We start from the raw sequence: 24,052 nt of genomic DNA on the forward strand, positions 1-24,052 counted from the left end.
ATCTAAACAATCCTGTCTTGGTTTGAGATTTGTTGTGGAGCTGACTGGTAAGAGCAGTTTTATTTGAATCTATGTTGCATTTGTTATCACTATTTTTAACTGTGTGCAAGTTGGAAGAGAGTGCTTATTAACAAGCTTTACTTTGATTCATATTTTGTTGTTTTAAGTGTAGTTTCACTGCTGGTTGTGAGAAAGGGATAGGTTTTAGACAGGCAAGCTCTAGCCACCCCAAAAGACCTAGACAGCTATACATTTATACAGACTGCAGCCAGGAAAATTCTGAGCATATATAAACAATCCTGTCTTGGTTTGTGATTTGTTTTGGAGTTGTCTGGTAAGAGAAGTTTAATTTATTTTTACTGTTAAAAGGAGGTGCGACTGCGAGCTATAGTGAGATGTAAAGAAATTATAATTCTGTCTGACTGGTAGAACTTGTATGGTCAGACCAACTTTATTGTATTTTATTATTTAGTTGGATATTACTACTATACTTTTTTCATAGAAATTGTTATAGAAGTTGATTTAAGTTCCTTTGAATTCTTTGCTACTGACTTTGTGTAATTTTTTTCCTTTGCAATATTTTATTAATTTAAAGCTGAATATATGGATTCCTTAAATGAGTATTCAATTAACGATTTGCTAATGCACAGATATCTTGTACAGTGTAATAAATGCTATGCATATTTAAAGGTAAGAGCTGATAACACTGGTAATTTTTGTTCCTCGTGTCAAAAGTTGGATGATTTTCTTACCATTGCCAGAAGCAAATCTCAACTTAATGATGATAATGATTGCACATGTGCAATTGGCATGGCTTGGAGAACTGTTGTTTCATATATTAATGACTGGACTGATGAACTAAACAATGTTAGGCATAGAACAAATAGAACAGATGTAGGAAATGATGCATCTGTTTTCTGCAAAGAACATTCAACCCCAATGAAACATGATGATGCCCCTGAGAACTATGGAATTGTGAATGCAAGTACTCAGCAATCTGAGGATCCAGTTTGTTTAGAAGGAAACAAAAAAGAAAGAAAGGAAGTTCACAGCAAACAACAAGGAAGAAACAGAAACTGACTAATGACTGTAAAGGAAAGAGAATACGTAGTAAAAAGGAATCTGCTTTGTTATGTAACACACTGGTGACAGGGAATGAAGATATCTGTCTATCAGAAAACCCTCAGGCTACAGAAAAAGGCATCATCTTTCCAATGGAAAAGGTAGAAAAAGGAGGCAAGAGGCAGGTGAAAATGAAGAAATCAAAACTGAACGTGGAAGGATTGAAGAACATTACTGTAAGAACAAAGAAGAGAAAGACAGATGTTGACTACATGGCTCAAGCTGTGCGTTTACAATGCCAGCTGGATGAGAATTTAATACACAGTGAAAACAATGGGATTAATAAGACTAATGGGGATGAAGATCTATCCTTTGTAATAATTGCTAGAGCAGAAATGACTCTACTAGAAGCTGAAGATTCTTCAGAGACGATCACCAAAGATATTCTGGTAACTGAAGATTCATTTATTAGAGGAACTGATACTTATATTTGCAGAGATGATAATGAACATTGAATAGTGTTATGCTTGCCAGGAGCAAAAACAGAAGATGTGAAACAAGCCATGGAATGCCTTAATTTAAGGAAGTATGGATCTGTTTTTATTCATGTTGGTACAAATTATGTCACCAACAAAGATTCTCTGACTGTTAGTCGAGAACTGACAGCCCTCCTAGATAGTATAGCTTGTACTGGTGTTAGGGTGTATTTTTCACAAATCACCCACAGAAAGGATAGTCAGGTCACTGTGAATGAAAAGATTTTTTGGATAAACACCCACATGCAAAAAATGTCCTGTTTTAAAAAACTGGAGGTGTGTAGAGCATTCAAGCCTTGTTTTGGGCACACGTGTTGAGACAGGATGGTGTGCGTTTGTCTAGATCAGGGAACAGAATTTATGCAGCAGATATTTACAATATTTGAAAAACACTAGCAAGGATTTTTGCCAGGACAAAAATGTAACAGTTCACAACATTTGATGCATCTCTGATGGTTGTTAATGCTAGGAGCATTAACAATAAAGTTTTTTTTTATTAGAAAATTTGCTATGTTCCCACAAGATTGATGTTATTGTTTGTGAAACATGGTTAAAGGACAATGACTGGAAACCGGTTCTGACAGAGCATAAAGTTTTTACTGTAACAGACATTCTAACAAAAAATCAGGTGGAGGTGTTATGATAGGGATTAATGATAGCTATGAGACCTGTGATTATTACGTGTTCAGTGATAACACCAATACTATAGACTGTGTAATTGTTACAGTAAAGACAACCCTTTAACACCCAATAATTGTTGGAGTGTATAGACCACCAAAGTCAAGTGCAGATGACTTAGAAGAATTCATACATTTCTTACATGAAACACTGGAGGGAAGAATAATATTAGCTGGGGACCTAAATTTACTAGAAACAGACTGGAATAATATTGATTCAACAATGTTAGTAAAGAAATTATTCACAGAGTATATTCAGGAAAAACAAATGCTTCAGATTGTAAAAAACCTACCAGGGGACGGAATACACTAGATATTGTTTGTGTTTCCAAAGAAATTACTGTAACTTCAAGTCAGATTTTACCATCATTGATGTGCAGTGATCATGGGGTTATTAAGGTCAATTTGTTGCTAGATAATTCTACCAAATTGAAATCTAAGCCAATGCACAGAAGGTTAATTACAGATTATAGGGAAGCAAAACAGTTACTATATTAAAATAACTGGAGTGAGGTGTTCAGTGGAAAAACTGCATATGGAATGCGGAACGTTTTGAAAGAGAAATTGTGCAAGTGCAAAAAGTAAAAAAATGCTTAACATCAGGATCTAGGCATGCAACATCAGGGGAGTATATTTCCATAGGAACAAGATACCCGATTAAGGTGAGAGACAAAAAAATATAAGAAATGGAAGAGAGGTCAAACTACAACTTTGAAAACCGAAATAAACAAGCTGGACAAACAGATTAAGCATAGTGTTAGACAAGATCAAGATAAATTTGAAAAAAATTTATATAAAGATATTGAGCATAATAGGAAACGTTTTTATAGATACATATGTGTGCAGATTCTAAAATTTATTCTCAGATACACAGATTATAGATATATTTACAAAATCTTATGTAAAACAGTTTGGCTCCACAAAAGGGGCGGTAAGTTGTCCTAGTGACATCCAGGTAACCCCAGATACAGGAATCAAATCAGATTATATTGAAAAAGAACTGTGCAAACTGGATCCAAACAAAGCACAGGGAGGAGACGGAATAAGTAACAATGACCTGAGAATACTTCAGCAAGAACTTACACTACCATTATATCTATTATTCACTAGGTCATATAAATATGGGGAGATTCCTCAAGATTGGAGAGATGCACTTATTAAACCTGTCTTTAAGGGAAAGGGGAGTAAGACAAACCCAGAATCATATAGACCCTTAAGTCTACTTTCATGTTGTGGAAAAGTAATGCAGAAGGTAATACTGGATAAGTTATTGTCAGAACTGGATAGGTTGGGACTTGAAACCATATATCAGTATGCATAATGTTGAAAATAGATCTATAACCACCTGTAACATGATGTTCTATAACAATATAATAAGAGCTACGAATGAAAAATTGTGCTGTGATGTGATTTATATAGATTTAACTTCAGCATCTGACAGGGTCATACACAAAACACTGATCAATAAATTAGTACAATTAGGTATTGATGTACTGTTGATAAAATGGAAAGCTGCATGGCTTACAAATAGGACATGGCAAGTATCACACACCAACTGGACAGGTGAAATCCTTGGTTACAGTCAAGGTGTCCCACAGGGCTCTGTCCTAGGCCATTACTTGTTTAAATTATATCTTTCAGACCTTACTTTTTCATCTGAGGTGTTCTACAGTCTATATGCTGACAACCTGAAATTGGGTAAACTGATTACAAGTGTTACAGATAAGGCATGTCTGCAAAATAATTTGACTAAATTGACCATTTGGGCACGGAGAATAATATGTTGATAAATACATCAAAAAGTAAGCATATGAGATTTGGGAGACACAAACTGAAAGATGAATATTTAATACAGCATACAGTGATTGAAACTGTAGACTCATTTAAGGACCTGGGTATATGGGTAGATTCATCTATGAGTTTTTCTAATCATATCAACCAATTGGTTAATGATAGTTATAAAACTATAGGTTGTACAAAAATATTTATAAAGTCTAGGAAATCAGAAATGATGATGTCATTGTTTGTTAGTTACATTGGACCCAAACTTGAGTATGGAATAACAATATGGAAATCTCATAATATAACAAGCATGAGTAAACTGGAAAGAGTACAGCGGAAATATATGAAGGGCATCCATTGATGTGAAAACTTAAGTTATTATGAAAGACTAAAATATCTGAACTTGTACAGTGTCTCTTACAGATATTTAGGAGAAGATCTTATTCAGGTATATAGGGCATTTGGAGACAACTACCTCTGGGAATGTTTGGGGTTATCAAAAAATGCTAGAGAATCATCAGATAACCCATGTAGAAGATTCTATAGGAATGAGAAGTGTACTAACTGGTTCTCTGACAGAGTAGCTAATGCTTGGAACAGACTACCAAATTACATTAAAGCAAGTACTAGTTTAGATATTTTTAAGAACAGCCTGGACATTTATTATGGGAACAAGTGTTTTGGTATATTGGCAAGCTAGGAGGGCATTAATGCCTATGCTTGAAATATTTGTATGTATGTATGTATGTATTGTTATTATTATAAACCTTCTTTATGAGGCTGCTTAAGGTTGTTTACTTAATTTATTTTGGTGATTAGGTTGACCCAAAAAAAGTGTAAAACTGAATGCAGGCTGCTGTTTGAAACCATTCCAAAACATTCTAGACCTTTCTGCTGAAGCATCATTGTTGCTCCAGTGTGCAAAACCAAACACTAAATATGCAGTGAGAAGTATGGTGAAGGGGTGAATGTACTGCAGATATTAATTCCTCCTGCAGAAGCATCTAAACACATTTTCCAGTTCTATAACATCTGGTGTTAATGAAATGCATTATCTCTGCATGGCAGTTTCTGACACAGACTGAAGAAATACAAGAACCTCAAGTGTAAACCAAAGCAATCAGAATAGCACAATATATAAAATGTTGTATTCTGAGTATTGAGTGCTTGGCAGAAATCACATTTGAGCATATTCACTGCAAGAAATGCATGATATGTTGCATTAAGGTTTGTACATGGGTGGAGACACAAAATGGTGCAAGTGAAGAACATGCATAGCCAATAACAGAGTGTTAGTTATAAATATGTAAGAGCTAGTGGTGGACATCATGGGGGAAATACATGGCTGTACTCCATGGAGGAAACCTAAATGTTTAGTCTATTCTTGACATACGTTGGAAACCAGCAGCCTTTGCTTATCGACCTAATCCAAAATCGTAAAGTAAAACATTCATCTACTGTTAGATATGGTAGTAATAACCAGAGAAAAGATTCAAAGTAGTAACATAAAACTTTCATCTATTGTTAGAAATAGTAGCAATGACAACTGAAATAAACTTTGCCAAAACTGAATATTCTGTAGATGTGGTTACATCCCTCCACATATTTCCATACAACTTTCAGTGCAACCTGCTTTGCAACATAAAATGTTAACTGCATTAAAGTAGTGTGAGGCCCGGCTAAATACAGAGCATACATGATATGCATACTCTTTTATGTTTTTATTATCTTAGTGTCAGCGGAAATGTATCTATTGCTTTTCCTAGAATTAGTTATAGGCATAGGACCACTGAAGAAGGATGGCACACTTTTGTACACTTTCTCATTTGTACATATTATGTGAGAAATCATGCCGGCCTTCCTTCAAAATTGTCTGTGTTGCGGAGATCTTCATAAATTCAAGCAGCCCTTCCTTTACCATAAATTGTTTTGGAATCTGCACCCTGGATTTCTACAGGAGGAATTGAGATCTGTACTACGTTCAACCCTTCACAGTATTTCTCAATGCAAATTTAGTGGATTATACTGAAAGAGTCTTTAGTGTTGTATAATTCTGCTTATAGTTATGTGAGTCTCTATTATAGCTGACATGAATCTGTATATACTCCAATGTTCTTTAACATTATGTCATATGTACACACTGTTATGAAAGAAGACCCTATCTTAATAATGGAAAATAGACAGTTATCTGGCTTGCTATATATTTACTTGTGAAGATATAATGGAAATGCATGGTGAGTGGTAACACTTTTGAAAGAAAAGGAGTTCAGAAGTCTGATAATTCAAAGCAAGAAATGTAGGGAAAAAAGTGTTTTATATGAAAAAATAGGATTCAAAGTGTTGAAAATAAGAAAATCAGCTGAAAACATAACGAAGCGCAAAGTAAAAAGAATGAGGGATTACACCAGGAAACACATAAAACTCAGCAGTATAACCTTCCCACAACTGTAATCATTTATTTTTCTGATCACCATAAAAATATATTGCAGCTGGAATATGGTGTTATTTATTAGGCATTTAAAGTTACACCTTTCCTAACTTCCTTTGAGAGCTGTGTAATAATTATGCTTGATAGTATGTTCAGCAATTTAGCTTACTAAAATACAGAAATTCTGGGAAATTTGGCAGAATGAAGATACTTGTATCCCTGGCCATCAGATGCAGTAGAGTTTCCTGTAGCCCCCAAACTTTTTTTTAATTTAATCAGATGTAATTTGTCTGTATAAGAGACATTTTATGTAAATACATGCTGATAGACAAAATTTTGGATTTCAACAATTTTACAGATAAAATGAATATGACCTACATAGTCTGTCTTGTATTATTGTTTCTGAATTGAGATTTGATAATACTACCTTACAATGCAGCCTTAGTGAAATCTCAAAATGGAGTTTAGCAAACAGAAAGTGTCTACAGACAATCGGACAGGTGTAGAACATTCTCTAGTCAAGATCATTGCATTGGGATAGTTCTGCAGACCACATGCATAAAACACTTTTTTTTTCTTACAGGCTAATTACCAAGATGTCCAGGCATGGCAGTGGTTTAAGAACAACATATATTCAGCTACTGCATTCATCCAGATTCGTAAGCCACCTTCTACACTAATGGTAAACACCATTTAAAGCAGAACTGGCATACATTTTGTATTGCATATTATTTCCTTTTGTGGATAAATACTAATTAATATTATTATAAATTATATATAAATGCTTTTTGGTTCTGTTTCCTTTTTAGGTTGGGTCTCCATTTGATGTAGTGTTTGATACCACAGAACAAAGAGGCACATACTTTTATATGGTAAATGATTTATTTCTGAGTTATGTTCTTTATGTTGTATAAGCTATAATGCTTTTGTTTTCATACACTAGAACAATGGTATGTCAAAGTGCTCATCAGATTAAGCAGACAGCTGTGGATCTGGTGTGCAGTGACTCTGTCTGGCCATTGTACAACCTGCATAAATTACTTAATTAACCTAATCTGCTAAGCTACTTCTGAGAACACTCACATTTTCCTAAAGGTCTCTGTTTAAATAATATATATGAGGCAAATAGATATGGACTAGTTTTTGTTATTCGTGACAATCGACATCTACTGAAGAGCATACTCATCATGTTGAAGGAATCACTTCTGTGTCTCTGCTCAACAGTGGCACAGAAAACTAACTTTCTTGGGTGGCGTAAGCCAAGGAACCTTGTTGGCTAGGCTTACATAGGCCTTTGGGACGATAGCCTAGTACCTACCTATGAACCTATGAATGGATTTATGATTTAGGTTTTGATATTATGGACAGCATTGTCCATTTGGATAAAATATAATGCTGCAGTTGTCTGATATGACCAAAAATTACATTTTATATGCTACTTCCGTTCTGACTCTTTTACACTATTTTTCAGGCAATTTAATACCTAAAATCATATATTTGTTCTGCATCTATTTTTCAACCTCTGATGTGCATTTTAGTAAACAAGAGGAGTTAACATTTTCACAATTGTTTTTAGACTGAATAATAGCTCACTTTTTCAGACACACTACTTCAGATTCATAGCAATGTCCTTTTCAGCGTCTAGGGACACAAAGCATAAGTGACCTGTTCAGTAATATCTCCTTATGGTACCAGCATTAGCTCTGAAGATATACTTAGCATCATAAAATTCCAACAAAGGGAAAAAAAGATAATTGTAGAAGATTATTGCTGTTCCCTTCTGAAAGTCAAACAGTTTATATTAGCTCCAAAGTTGCAGAATGCTGTTCATAAAATGGTTTCATTTATTTAATGGATTTATAAAAACAGGGGTGACAATGCTAGCCCAGAAATATTGTTCTGAGATATTTAAAGGCAAATGAGAGTGGAGAGGCAGTCCACTAAGCTGGTTAGATCTTCTACAGGCCTTCCTGTTATCTAATGCATAATACACGAGAGAAGTTACACCTTTATTTGACGGTCTGAAAACACCAAACCATTATTACATTTGTAGGTTAGAGGCATAGAAGGGTAAAGATAAAACTTTGAGAGAAAACCTGTCTGTTAATTCACTGACTTCAGTGCAGTAGAAAACATGCCAGTGAGCTGTAATGTTTCACCACTTATTGTGTATGTCCTTTAGGGGATGAGTCAAGGTTAGGGTAGCACTTCTGTCTGTAATTAATCTGATTCCACATTTTTTGTACTAATTCTAGAGTGCTGAACATATATACAAATGTTCCTTCTTTTGGAGTTTTGCAACAGCCTCAGCCAAGCCTACACTGGTTGCTAGACAGGGAGAAATGCAACATGTATTCCTTTGTGCTCCATCTTGCTCTAGTCCTTTGGGTTACCCAGAAGCGGCATCAGTACTATTGTAGGTTTAATGCTGATATTTATTCTTTGCATTATGATGTGCAGTAGATGAGAGGTATGTAGCTCCCAGCAACAATGCCAAACAGCTGCACTTAAGCAAATGTCTTTGCATCTCACTGAGCATCAGCAAAACATGTTTTTTTTAAGAGTGACATGATAACATTACTTGTTTTTAATACTTTTCTGAAATGACCTGTTGCAAACTTGAATGCTGCTGTTGACTAATACAATTAATGTATTTAAATACATCTACATAGTGACATATCACAGGAATCACACCTTCCCAAAGCTGTTTATTTGCTGCATGAACATCTTGCAAAAGTAGAAGTCATGACTTTTGGCACTCTGTTCAAGAAATGCTGTAATTGCTTACAATTCTTCTTCTCATGCTTAAAGTTATAGTTGTAACATTTTAGGTTTCTGTGTCACTTGAGAGAAAAGACGTGGCCCCATGGTGGTATGGAGCCAGTTTAGAAGGAAATGTGCTACATAACCATTTACATTTTGCTATCTTTACATAGAAAGGTACAAAATATTTAAAGACAAAGCACTTTATATTATAATAAGCAGGACTTATTAGGACACACAGGTACTGGTACACAACAATACTTTAATTCCAAGCTAATACTGAAGTTCGGAAAATTTCATCTCAGCAAATGACTACCCAGACATTCCATAATTATCTTTACTAGGAATTCCAACCCTTTGGTAAAATATCTTGTTGACCTGGTTAATAGAAAGTATTGTACATGTGTAAGTTACCTATTATGATACAACAGTCTAAATGTTTATCCGTTCAGTTTAAAAGAATATAAATTTTGCTCATAATAGCAATAATTGCTGCTTTTACTTTGTAAGTGATGGTTGGTGCTGTCTCACAGGAGGATACTGAAGCACATCAGACAGTAGCATCATCAGTAGCAAGTAGCTACAGTAGCTACAGTAGCTAGTAGACAGTAGCAAGATCTCTGTCAGAAAGTTACGTTCCCACATTGTGGAAAGTCTCACATATAATTCCCCTCCACAAAGGCGGACACTATGCAGAACTAACCAATTACCGCCCCATAGCTATTCTCTCTACACTCTCCAAAATACTAGAGAGATGCATACACTCTCAGGTCTCACACTACCTCCTTACTAACAACCTCCTTTCCAGTACTCAGCATGGTTTCCGACCAAACTATAGCACCACCACTGCCTTACTCTCCTTTACTAACACTATCCTTCAGCATAAAAACAATGGCTATCTCTCCTCTGCTACTTTCCTAGACCTATCTAAAGCATTTGACATGGTCCCACACAAACAACTTATCTCTGTCCTCAATAACCTATCCTTCTCACAATCAGTCACCAACTGGTTTCAGAGTTACCTGTCTGACCGCCAACAATCTGTTGTATGGCAGAATGACATATCTCCCCAACTACCTGTCTCCATAGGGGTTCCCCAAGGATCCATCCTTGGACCCCTACTTTTCTCTGTTTACACCAATTATCTAGCCTCTGCCACCAAACATGGCACACTCATCCAATATGCAGATGACTCAACCATCATCTGCTCAGCCCAGTCCCTACCCAAACTGCAAAAAGTCACACAGGAAGCCTTTTCCTCTGTTGAAACATGGTTATCCTATGCCCAATTAATACTCAACCCAAACAAAACTAAACTACTCATCTTCCAACCCACCAAACATACTCAAAACAACTCTCACTTTAACATCACAGCAAAAGACAACACCACTATATACCCAACTGAACACACCAAATTGCTAGGAGTGGAAATAGACAATAAACTAAAATTTGACATTCACATATCCATGACCATAAAAAAAGTCCACAAAAAATTAGGAGCATTATACAGAAATAAACAATTTCTCACCAAAGCAGCAAAGATTTCAATAGCAAATTCCCACCTTATCTCCACCCTACTTTATGCCTCTCCAGTATATACCAACCTAAGGCAACGTGATCTAAACAAGCTAGAGACCTGCTAAAACAAAATCGCCAAATTCGCCACAGGGGCATCCTACCATAGTCACCACTGTCTCTCACTTGCTGAACTGGGCTGGCTTGAACTCCCTCACCTCCTTCAGTGGTATCAACTCTCACTTGCCCACAAACTAGTAAACCATCCACTAAATGTCCCATCCCTCCAGAATCTACTCCAACCCTATCGCACCACCAGACCACTAAGATCCAGCAACAAAAATCACTTGCAGATCACTAAAGCCAATAACTCTGCTGGTGAAGCACTATTCTCTTGCGCCATAGCCAAATTATGGAACTCACTCCCACCCACAATTACCTCTGTACCATCATGCACCAACTTCAAAACTTTATTAAAAGTGCACCTAAAAACATGCTGGCTATGCCCTTGCAACTCCCACTCTAATATCATCCACCCCATCCAACTACTACCTTTCTTTCACCTCCACTAACTACCTTGATGATAGCAAGCTCAGATGCTCATAAGCCTAGTACTTATTATACAGCAGGAACTTCTCATTGTTACATTTGTTAATGCCTGTTATGTACTTCACAGATAAAGATTCTAGTTGTCTACTGATGTACTATGTTCTTCATCTGTAAATATGTTGTAAGTAATTTCTATGTTAAATTGTTAATCACTATGTAATCCAATGTAACTACTGTCTGTTTATTTTACTGTGGAGGTTTTCTCCCCGGGCCTCCGCTGAAAATGGACCCACGTCCAGTCGGACACTCCCGGTCAACAAATTTAAATAAATAAATAAATAAATAAATAAATAACTAGCAAAAACATGCTTGGAAATGTCATATGAAACACATTTTTAGTTATAATGTAGTACATGGAGTATAATGATTACTATCTAGAAGCAGCAAAATGCTAAGTCAGTTACACATTGCTCTGCCATGAGAACTGGTCATAGTAACTTTCAGAAAAACCTAGCTTTTGATGTGCACTTTCAAAGTAGTCATCATGTCTTGTGGTGTAGAACATATGGCAACCTCCACAGTACAATGTTGGCAGTGATTTCACAGATTTAAAAGCTGTAATATACTTTGCAGCACCACAAATATAACAGTAATGTGGTAGGGTGAAGTGTCTAACAGTTTTTAAAGCTGTTGACTTTCTACATGGCAGATCTAAGTGCATTACAACTTTTAAGGATGTAAAACTGTTTGTACTCATACACTTTTTTGTAACTAGTAGTACACTAGGCTGCTGAAGTTCCATGAATTACATAGAATTATGATTAGGTCTATCTGAATATAGCTAAATAGCTACGTGTTCTCAAAATGATATCAATATTCACCTGTCGGGTTTCACTTTGCTAAGCTCTCAAGGTAATGTTCTTAATATCCATTTCTCAAAGTCATAACACAGAGGATTATGATTAGGTCTCTTATCATAGCAAACTTATCAAGTGCTTGAAACATGGATACCAATAAATTCTGCTCAAGACAAAGCTCAAAAGCGGAATCTCAGCATCCCACTAGAAAACATAGTAAGGGTTATGACTGGTGAGACCAAATCAGAATTGTTTGTAGTGCATGGAGATATATATCCATTCCATGTACTGCCTGCTACAAAGACAAATGAAAAAGTATAAGACCACATGGATTTTTAATAACTTTTAGATCATTTGAAAACTGGTATAGCACCTTAGAGTTGTCAAACAAAGAGCAGGTAGATGCAAAGTGTCCCTCTGAAGAATGACCAGCTTTAAAAGCTGTTAGGCATTTCATTCTGCCACATGCTTTGCTTATGATAGTAGAAAAGTAAAGTAACAAGTAATAAGTATATAATTTTCCTGTTTTTGGAGTGTAATCATGGCAGTCTATATACTACAACATGGTTCTTATTGGAGACATGACCATAATCCTTTCCTGTTGAAAAAAATAGCCACCTAGAGCTAATGAAAGTGGCACCTATTTAGTGTTACTTTAAGACTAGAAGTGTAATTTTTAATATGCTAAGGCATGGTATAGAGCTTATTGTTACTTAATGTAACAATCAGCATTATTTTATTTTTTGACATGGGTTGGGATTAGATCACAGAAGAATCAGCATTTTCTGACATAAAAAGGGAACCTCAACTGACATTTTGCTCAGGGTATCAAAACCTGTGCAAACATTAACAGTCCTGCTAAACTCACGTTTTTAAATCCACATCAATATTTCCTTTAAAGTCATTTTAATATGTGCCCCAGTCATTTCAAACTTAAACAAATACATAAATGGAACTGAACAATTTTCAAGCCTTACTATGGCTATTTCATGCACTTGCCATTTTGTAAAAATATCTGCAGAATTGATAATACAAAAGATGGCTTATTGTAACAACGCACTGCATTGCCAATGACTAATTTGTTCTGACAAATAGAAATGACAGCAGTAGATATTCCAGTTTCCCCCAGAATGAAGTAATTAGCTTGTAACAGAAGCAGAATTTATTGCTATCCTCTCACCTTTTAGTATACTCTTCTAACACTTCAGGATAATCATGAATATTCCCTGCAGGGAGCTCTCAGTCTCACTGTAGTAGTTAGACATAGAGGGCAAATTTTTGCTTTAAGTGGAACAATGTAATATTTCCACAACAGGTGCACCTGATATATGACAGATGAAGATATCTGTGATCCCTATAAGTAACTTCAGATTATAACTATGCTTTCTGGCATTGCACTGTAACTCTGCATATTACTATTACCGGCATAGTGCTTGTTTTCTCCATAATAAATGGATGGAAGCAGACCATTTTTAATTTAACTTGTGCTTTTATACTATTGGTAAACATTAATGAAAATAAGTCTGATCTGGATTCAAGTACAATATAATCCTGACTAATGTGCCACAACCAGTCTCCTAAGGGCATAAAAGCTGGGTTACAAAAGATTTTGAGCAGTGTTGTTAAGAACCTCCTCAAGGAAGATAATGTGCCTCTGTCATGACCACACCTGATACCCCACCCAAAAGATGGAGGAGAAACAGAATAGGCAATTATTTTAACAGAAATAAAAAAATGCAAAATCTGTTGGATGAGATGTAACCTTTTTGTAATGCATGGAGTGTCATGATTATGCTCAAATATCAGAGAAAACACGATATTTCTGATGTCAAAAATATTTATAGCAAGCTTTTAGCACCTTTCTCTGCCATTAGGATCAGGTCTTAGCCTGGAGTATTAACAGCAGTCAGCTGCCACCAAAACAGGGCAACAGGAAGTGCAAACACCTTTACAACTGCAAACCATTTAATGCTTCATTTGGCCTTTTTTTAGAAGGGTGAACAAAGTGCACAACAAGTTTTTAAAACTAAGGACTGAATGAAATGTTCAACAACTTTTAAAACTGTGCATAATTCTTGACAATCTTCTGTGTGGCAGTGGTGTGTTAGTGTAACACTTTTTAAAGCTGTGAAGCATTTAGTGTACCTTTGCTTTTTTCAACTGTGAAGCATTTAGTTTACTTTTTCTTTTTTCTCCAGCTTTTTAATACATAGGGCCAGGTAAAGTTCTATACATTGCTAAGAATTTGGATTTTGTCTGTCTGATTATAACCCAGTGTTATATGTTTTAGGCATGGATTTCAAAACAATTTCTTCTTTGGCGAATTTCTTGGCATCTGTATCTCAAACACATAAGAAGCTTGTTATTAGTGGCAACCCCATTGTAATCCTGTATATTATAACCCCATCTATAGAACACTGGCCATGTGTCTTCTCAGTAGACATCTTGTGGAGACAGTAGCTGATGTACTAAAGATGGGAATTACAGTAAAGAAGTTATTTCAAAAAGTCTTTTGTATATATATATATATATATATATATATATATATATATATATATATATATAGATTCATTACAGTTTGTCAAGTTTTTAGATTGTCGAATGTCATATGGTCAGGTCATGGACATATAATTAAGAATATAAAAACTCAAAAAACAACTGTGGGGAAGAGAAAGAGTTGCATACAGATCGTGATATAGTGGAGATCGAGGAATATGCTTTATTTACCACTGTAGTACAATCTCAGAGTTATTATATCTATACATATATATATATATATATATATATATATATATATATATATATATATAGTACTTACGTATTATCGCAACCAGATTTTCGCGGTTGTGAAATTCATATCATGGAATCAAAACGAGTGCAGGAAACACTGTAAAGTGTCGCTGTAAGTCTTTATTGATGAAGAATAACTTTGGATTATCTTCAGGAAGAAAAGAAATTTAAAAATTTCTCTTTCTGTTATGGGTGCATTGCAAATGCGTGCTGAAATTGTCATGGTTGCTCTCTTATTCACAAAATATTTTTTTTCAGTATGTGGAAGGAATCCTGAGACGGAAAACACAGACACAGGAATCATACTCTTGGTAAACAGTTTTTCTCTCAATTTGTAAACATCTTTGAAAGTAACCCTTTCAATGAGAGAGTTGTAATAAGTAGTAATTTTCAAAAGGGAGACCGGATTATGTGGACAGCCGATTTTGGGGAGCGTTTTTCACAGAAGAAGTTCGCAGTACTGGTTTTATTTTGTTTAGGGATGGTGGCATGTTCTGATAAATACGTATTGTACTTCACACTGATTATTGATTTTCTTAGTGCTGTAACGTTGTGGAGTGCTCATTTGCTGGTTTGGTCTTTCTGTGAGGTCATAAATTGTCAGCAATTACAATTTGTAGTGCAATATGCAACTTGCAATAAGTGAGATGCTGGCAGTAGCATCTTTCAATTTGTATTGATAACAATGCACCAAACAAACTAAAGTGCTAAAGAGAACACATTATATTACTTTTTTATAACATTCACAAACTGATTCAATGAGCAGGAAGCAAACAGTTTTCCTGCAAAAATCTGGTTGCTATAATACGTAAGTACTATATATATATATATATATATATATATATATATATATATATATATATATATATGTATATATATATATATATATATATATATATATATATATATATATATATATCAAATTAGCAGAGGGTGTAAGGGTGTAGGGGGTTTTGCCCACCTGCAAAAAAGCTGTTTCATTTCTGTAGCATTTTTTTTTTAGTTTTTACGTTGTCGATCATATGATCTCAACCATACTTTGTAATAATGAAGGGATAAGTTGTGCAACCAGTCCTGAATAAAGCTTCTATTACAGTCATATAGAACTTTACATAGAATAATTATTTAAGTTGGTATAGTCTGGAATCTGGAGCACATTGACTTTGAGATGGTATAATCTGGAATCTGGAACTCATGGACTTTAAGATGGTATAATCTGGAATAATCCTTCTCTTGCCTCTTTGGCTGTACCAAATGTAAACATTCCTTTTAACACAATTTATGCTGCCTGGTCATTAACATTCTGGAGCTGAAATTCTTGTAGATTGAGCAGTTGGCATTAATATGCCAGACTCCAAGCCACACAGTGCAGAGTTCATTTGAATCTTGGGGTGGAATCTTGTGCCGGCACTTGGCACATTTTTTTTTTTAAATCAGAGGCCTTACCTTCCATCCTAGTTAACTAGAAAAGAAAATACTGGCATTTTGAAACAGAAAAGTAAATTTTCAGCAACAGAAGGCAAAAAGAACTATTGGAGGACTCATATGTTACTGAGAAATCAAGACCTAATTCATGCCATATCAAATAGTTACCCAACCTGAAACAATTTAACAGCCACTCTAGCGATTATTATCAGAAAAAAACCCAAAAAACAAAATCCCACATTTTAGCAGAAAATACAGAAAAGAGAGAATAAATGATAACTTCTGTCTCTCTCCCTCTTTATATATATATATATATATATCTATATATATATATATATATATATATATATATATGGTTTACCATTGGAATGTCTCTGTACCATTGCACAGCTATGAAGTATTCAAACTACAGATGTTCAAATACTTCATATGTGCGATACTTCATATGTGTGCTGGTTAAATGAGCGAATGTTACATTTGCGAATGGACTGTGCATTCGCAAATATAACATTCGAAGGGATGTACAGGGATCACAGTACAGTGTGGTTAGGGAAATAGAGCCCTTTCCTCACTGTAGTACAATCTCGTAGTTCGAATATATAGTTAGGAGGGGGTGGGGGTGCCGAGGGCTTGCTCCCCTGCATAATCTGGATGTTAGGTGTGCTAGCTAGGGAGTAGCAGCAAGGGTGGCATTGCTGTTAAGTGCCGAAAATGTCGTGTCCGACATTTTCGGCATTAAGAGTTGATTTTTGACATTAGGACGGTTAGATTATGTGTACTTTCAGCGAATTCATTTTATATATATATATATATATATATATATATATATATATATATATTTATTTATGGGAATACTTTATAATCCTGAAATTCTGAAATATCACATTTCAGAATCCAGAGAATATAAAGCCAAAAGCTGAAATCTCTGAAACCGCAGAAGCGCGAATTTCAAAATCCCGAAGTCCAGAGATGTTGAATTCAGGTAAGTATTTATGTTTAAGGGTCTTGGTTAGGGGCTTTAGTGTGTGTCAGTTTGTTTTGTTACTGTGATGTGTGTGTGTAAGGGGAATGTAACGTGTATGGTGGTGTTTTCATGTGTTTTTCTGTGTAGTGCGACCTTGGACTTAGTATATTTAATTAAGGGGGTGTGGGGGAGCTGCAGCCCCCCACATGCAGGGTGCAGGTTTATGTGTTTGTGTGTGTGGGGGGGGTGTGTCTATGTGTATGGTTAGTGTAGGAGTCGTGATTTTGAAGTTCGCACTTCTGGGGTTTCGGGATTTTAAGGTTTCGGCTTTATGATCTCGAGATTCTGAAATTCGGTATTTCAGGATTTCTGGATTATAAAGTGAACCTATACATATATATATATATATATATATATATATATATAGTTTTTTAATTGGTAATAGGAAAGGTAAAAAAGAGTGGAAATGTTAGGTTATGGAATATAAGGAGTAGATAGCACACAGTAAAAAAAGTTCACGAACAGTTAAGATATAGCTAGAATTTGCTTATCTGATTGAAAATACTAAAGAGAAACTCATAAACTGAAACTGACTCTGAGACCTTGTAAATCTGAAAAAGCAGCAACAAGATCTGGAGAGTCAGCAAGTAGCGCTACATCAGTGGCTCAAACTGTTAAGAGACTGACCATTGCCAAAGACTGTCACCTGCACCAGTCCATGTGCTCCAGAGACTGGACTAGTACCAGATAAATCTCTCTGGTAAGTACTTAGCTTACAGTTTAGGTTTAAGTAGGACAAATCTGCTTGATAATCTGCATGCATTCAGATGCTGTCCAGAGTTACACTGAATGTCACCAGATGCTAGTGGAAGAATTAAAGTCAATAAAAGGGATGGAATAAAATCAGGATTTTATATTTCATAACCATATTAGTAAGTGTTTCTTGTTATAAAGCCAAAAAATGGTAGAATTAATCCTAGTAAAGGGGAGGATAAGGATAAGACCCAGCAAGATGGCAAGATAATGTACGAGCAGCTAGCAGAAGATGAGATAGTGGATGTCATAAGGCAGGATCCAGTAAGACAGAAGTAAACGCACTGAAAGAGGTAAAAGTTAATTTGGTAAAGGGGTCAGAAAACCTAAGGAGAGAGGAAAGGTCTCTCTAGAAGAATGGAGGGTACATATCCTTGAATGCAAAAGGAGTGAAGAGGAATAAAGAGGCAAAATAGTTTATGGTTTAGTCCTTCAAAAGTGGTACCAGTAAGCATAGTTATAAAAGCAATATCACCATTAGCATGGGTGGTCTGTAGGGATGGTGGGCAAAATGAAAGGTCATGCTCAGTGAAAAGCAATGAGAAGAAAATGTAGAATGTACAGACCAGAGTTACATGACATGTGAAGGAACTGAATACTCAATTTAGTACAAAAAGAAGTTAAAAGATAAATGGTGGAATGGGTTGGTAGGAGATGACATCAAGCAGGTAAGCCTCAATATGCATGCTAGAAGAAAGAATTATGTATTGGTAAAGGGAATAATATTGCAAACATTGAGCATTTTTGCAGTTTGTAGACTGGATCTACAGGAGTATATGAAGCTTACTATTCCAATAGCCAGTAATTCTGTGACCTTGTGATGAAGCAGAATATATATTCCAGTCAGCAAGTGATAACTGTAGGGCCAGGTAGAGCAGGTGTTTAGGCAGCTCCTGTTTTAGGGGTATACTATTACAAAACAGTGTAACTTGGTACGATGCGTATTGTTGAAAGAGCTTCCACTCGCAATGGGGTGGTGCAACCATTAAGGTCTTTACTTTTCAGGTATAAGGTACAGAGTTTGATTCTGCCATCTGGTTGTTGGTTTGCCATGTTAAAGTCTGCACACTGATAGCCTAGTATTACCAATGAACAAGTACAGACTTACTTCCCATCCTCCACAGAATAAAGTTCAGATATATTTTTTGATGGCATTTCTTTCCGCTTGGGTTAGTTCTACTGTTGTACTAATGCACTGTAGGTAGACTGGTTGTAATAGCAATCTCCAGTCCTGCTCATAGGGAATATTTCATAGACTACACCAAAAAAAAAAAAAAGAGCTTACAAAGACTATTTTCATGACACAGAAAAGGGAAATGGCTGAAGGGTTCAAGAAGAAAACCAACAGACCAGTAAAAAAAACAAAAACACATAAACTAAATGATACTTTGCTTCAGTATTCACAAAAGAAAATGCAGTGTCAATGCCACGTTGGAGGGGGGGGGTAGGAAGACGATTTACATACATTAGACCATCAGGTGTGAGGTTAGGTAGGAGGAACAGCACTAAACCAAGTCCAGGGCAAGCAGATAGGCAGGGACAGACCACAGATTAAGCCCCATGGCACTTAAACTGAAGGAAGAAGTATGGTTGGTGTGTTGATACAATGGTTCACTCCTATTGGCCCCCACACCATACACAGCAAGCCAGGAAAATGAAAAACTGGAAGAGAAAATAAAAAGTATAGGATAGAGTGAAAACGGTAAGAGGCATGGTGATCTCAATCTGCCAGCAATGATTTTTACGTAATATTACTGACGTAAGTTAAGTAGCACACTTAAAAATGAAGTGGATGACTGTTTCATCAATGTTCTTATAACTGTGAGGTAAAACTGCAATATTTATGATAAGCGTCATCTTATCATAGCCTACAAAGATTATGCATGGATGTTTTTGGATTTGAGGGATATTTTCTGTTAGTTCCATAATAACTAAGTACCCCTGTAGCCCACAGAAAATATGAATCCTGTCACATTTAGTGTCTGATTTTTTGGAGGTGGAAGCATTCGGTTTCTTATGGTACCCATTTTGTCAGGACTGAAATCATTAGCATTAAGAAAATATGGGTGACAGGATCCATGCTGTACAGAAAGGGTAGGGAATGTTAAAGTTGGACAGGAATTTGTGTTATATCCAATGTACTGACTAAGGTGTACCCTTATGGGAATTGAGGAAATGGTTAAGTAATTAACATAGATGCTGTGTTTAAACTCAGGAGACAAGATGGAATCATCTTGACTGTAAATACCAATGAATGGGTAAAGGAAACTAAAGCTGAAAGATTTGTTGGTAGAAGCTAATCACTACTAGGTTAAACCACTCAGCACAGTGTGAAACAGTTTTAGTGAACTGAACTGGTAGTGTCATGGTGGACAACATCACTAGCGACTTAGGCTTCAGAGAGGCAGACGTCATCTTTTTTCTCTGTACCATCTGCCTGAATATGGAACTGCTGTGGCCATACTGGAGTGTGCACAGTTTTGTAGGCAAAGTATGAGGACATGACATTAAGCTAATGTTCACTGTGTAGAGGAAGAGAAAAGGGATACAGAAAAACCTGAAGAAACTTAATCATGAGAAGATGCCAGGTGAAGCTTAGGGTGCTTGTGATGTAAGCTTTGACTGAAAGAAATCATGAGGTGATATTATATGAATCCATGCTGTAATAAGATGTGAAAAGTGCTATCCTGGGGAGGAAGGGCAGGACAGACAAGATGGAGTCCAGGTAAGAGTCTGAAGAGGCATAGTTTAACAGTAATATTAGAAAGTACTGCTTTACCAAATAGGTCCCAAGAGTGCATTCACAACAGATGTGGAGAATCATGACTGTGGGAGGGTTAAAAGGACCATCATACAGGCAGTAGAACAACATGAACATGAAGGTGTGTGGCCCCTGTAATGGATCTTGTATCACTTGGGCAGACTCAGTTCACCTTATATCCGTCTGCACCTTCTTATGATTATATATTCACAACCATGTTTATCCATTTCTGATGTGTGTTTATCCATTTCTGGTTGGTAGCACTTTGTCTTGTTAACATCATTCCATTATTTTATTGCTCTTTTTTCTCATTTTTGTGAATTAGATTATAAGCAGTGGACATGTAGTGGCTACAGGAAAAGTAACTTCAACAACATTTACTTTGACACCTGAAAACTCCTGGGCTCCAACTTCCACTCTGGTTGTGTACTACGTAAATGACAGGAATGAGATTATAAGTGATACCCTCGTGCTCCCTGTACAGTATATGTTCAACAATAAGGTAAATTTACTGCTTTTAACAGAGCACAACAGAGATAACATGGACTGTATAAATGCTTACCTATTAAAAAAAGCTTTTTTATTCAATTATTCATAACTTTACAGAGTTTAGTAGTGACCATAATTTATTATCATCTCCAAATCAGAATGTGGCCTGTGTGAAGAATGATATATTAGTCATAACCCCATAATTTATTATCATCTCAAAATCAGGGTATGGCTTGTGTGAAGAATAATGTATTAGTCATAACCACAGAAGTTATTATCATTTCAAAGTAAGGGTGTGGCTTATGTGAAAGATGATGTATTATTTATAAACTTGGTAAAAGAAGAGAACACTTTGTCCTGAAACTATAAACCCAGTTAACAGCTAATACTCCTCATTAGGTAAGTCCTGCTATTACAATATGGGACATATACTGCCAAGGATACCTTGTGTTCAGCCAGATTACAAAGCTCCAGGCCCCTTCCTGCCATGCCATACTTCCACCCTTAACCAAGAGAGGATGTGCTAATATCAGGATGATACACGGATGCACCAAGACTTCTTGTCATTAGTATGCTAGTGCAGACTCTCATCAGCTTGGTGTCTTATAGTACTGATGGTCAGCTTTGACTACTTTGTCTTCAAGCAGATAAGTACGGCATTAGGGACCCTTACTTTTGTGTCTAGAGATTTGTGTAAAATCTTGGCTTATGTCTGTCAGAAAGAGCAAGTACAGTTATGGGTGTCAAATCTCATAGAAAGGCTCCCAAACTTTTGTTTTGGGAGAAAACATAACATCAGGTTGTGTTCTATTTACGTTAATAGATTAGTAGTAGGCTAACTGCCCTTGTGGACCATTTTAAGTCTAGCAAATTACCCCATGTGAGTATCAAACCCTGTACCTTAGGTCTATAAGGCAAATGGCATAACCATTATGCCAACCCCCTATTTGCTTATCTTTCACTCAAAACAACAGTAGGATTAGTCTTAACTAGCTCCATTGTTTCTTGAAAACAGATGTGTTAGGGACAATCCCTGCTACCATCTTGATGGAGTCTCCTGTAGAGGACATCTTCTGTCAGGTTAAGAAAAATTAAAAGTTCATGAGAGAGATGAGTGACGATACCTGTATGTCCACTTCTCTCATATGATCTTTGGCTGACAAACTATTCCACTGATTTGTGCTTATGCAACCACTGGGCTGTCAGTCTGCTTCTCTGGGGATGTCTATCTTTTTCCTCAAGAGGTTGCTATGATCTATGAGTTCTGTTCATCTGAATAGTCTGCTCATCTGGTGGAGTCTAGTGGAGTCAATTAGAAAGGGAGATCCATGAATTATTCTGTCTTGAGGGTGAGGAAGACATACATCAGGTGCTAGATAGGGAAGTCCAGTGGCTGATAATGCAGGTCAGACATGTGTATTATATTCCAAAGACCATGCAACTCTACACCCCCAGAAATGCACTCAAAAGACCAGTCATTTGTCCTCCTTTTCTCTTACCCCTTCTTGTTAGTAAAGGGATCAGGAGGACGTATACAAATTTGTTCAAGGGTTGCTCAAAACCATTTCATCTTTCTCAGTACTCTTTTCCTGCTTCTCGCCGCCTCCCATGAAGAAGAAGATGACACTAGTTTTGTCTTCTGAAGAAGAGATTTTGTCTGAATCTAATTAAGAAGGGCTTCTCAGATTTCTTCCTGCATGGGTAATGGATCTGACAAACAGGAAGCTCTTTCTTCAGATTTCTAAACTAAGGAAATTTCCTTCGATGACACCATTTCAAAAATGAAAGGCTTTTTCAAATTGGAGGACAAAGAAGTGTCTTACTTCCAAAAGAAGTTATCAGTTTATCAGTATTCACTCCCTTAAACCTGTGGCTATCACTGCAGGTTAGGGACCTTCTAGGATGCATTGTCTGCTGCATTTATGTCACCAGATTCTCAACATCCTGTTAGGTTTTAGGGGGTCCTAGATACCCACAAGCACCATTATAAGAACCTCTCTGCTTACACTGCCATTATGTCTTTAAGTGCAGAGAGAGAGAGAAGTGCAAGAACTTTTTTCCTCTAACATTGCCCCTAGCAATAAAAACAGCAGGACATTTGATAGATTGGGCAAACCAAGTCTGTACTTCTTCTTCCTTAGATTTTAGAGCCATAAACTGTCACACTCACATGCTTATGTATCTCTTGTACATTTATTATAACACAACATATTTCTTACCAAACCCACCAAATTCTGAAGTTAGATCCAATGTTATAGCTATGTTTCCAGGTGATAATTGACACGGATCTTACATTAGTACTTATGACAACTTTTATAATTCTGTCCAAATATATATATATATATATATATATATATATATATATATATATATATATATATATATATATATTCACATTAAGTCATGTGATGCAGAATGAAAAGGCCACTCAAAGGCTGATATGATACTAAGCTGTATAAGAAGTGTGGACAGAATAGCTGACGAGATTTTCTTTTCATCTCTAAAGCTGGTAAAGCTACCTCTAAATTACTCTGTTTGGTTTTGGAAACCATACCAAACAAGAGAAGCATCAAAATGTTAGGGGGTAGTGAATAGGCTGATATAGGAAATAAAGACTCTGAGGGCTTGGCATGCATATATT

General features: G+C 36.1%; 1 protein-coding gene across 2 annotated transcripts in view; it reads left to right on the top strand.

Annotated features, from left to right (window-relative positions):
• LOC122795620 (CD109 antigen-like) overlaps positions 1–24,052 on the top strand; it is a 647,366-nt gene that overhangs the window by 215,274 nt on the left and 408,040 nt on the right. For both annotated transcript variants that reach the window (XM_044063888.1, XM_044063895.1), the window contains 3 exons: positions 7,069–7,167; positions 7,295–7,357; positions 21,248–21,424. In XM_044063888.1, the coding sequence (XP_043919823.1) occupies positions 7,069–7,167; positions 7,295–7,357; positions 21,248–21,424 (339 nt within the window). The remainder of the gene's footprint in view (positions 1–7,068; positions 7,168–7,294; positions 7,358–21,247; positions 21,425–24,052) is intronic.

This window comes from Protopterus annectens, chromosome 1.part0, assembly GCF_019279795.1.
Source record: "Protopterus annectens isolate FY-2018-M chromosome 1.part0, PAN1.0, whole genome shotgun sequence".
NCBI lineage: Eukaryota > Metazoa > Chordata > Ceratodontiformes > Protopteridae > Protopterus > Protopterus annectens.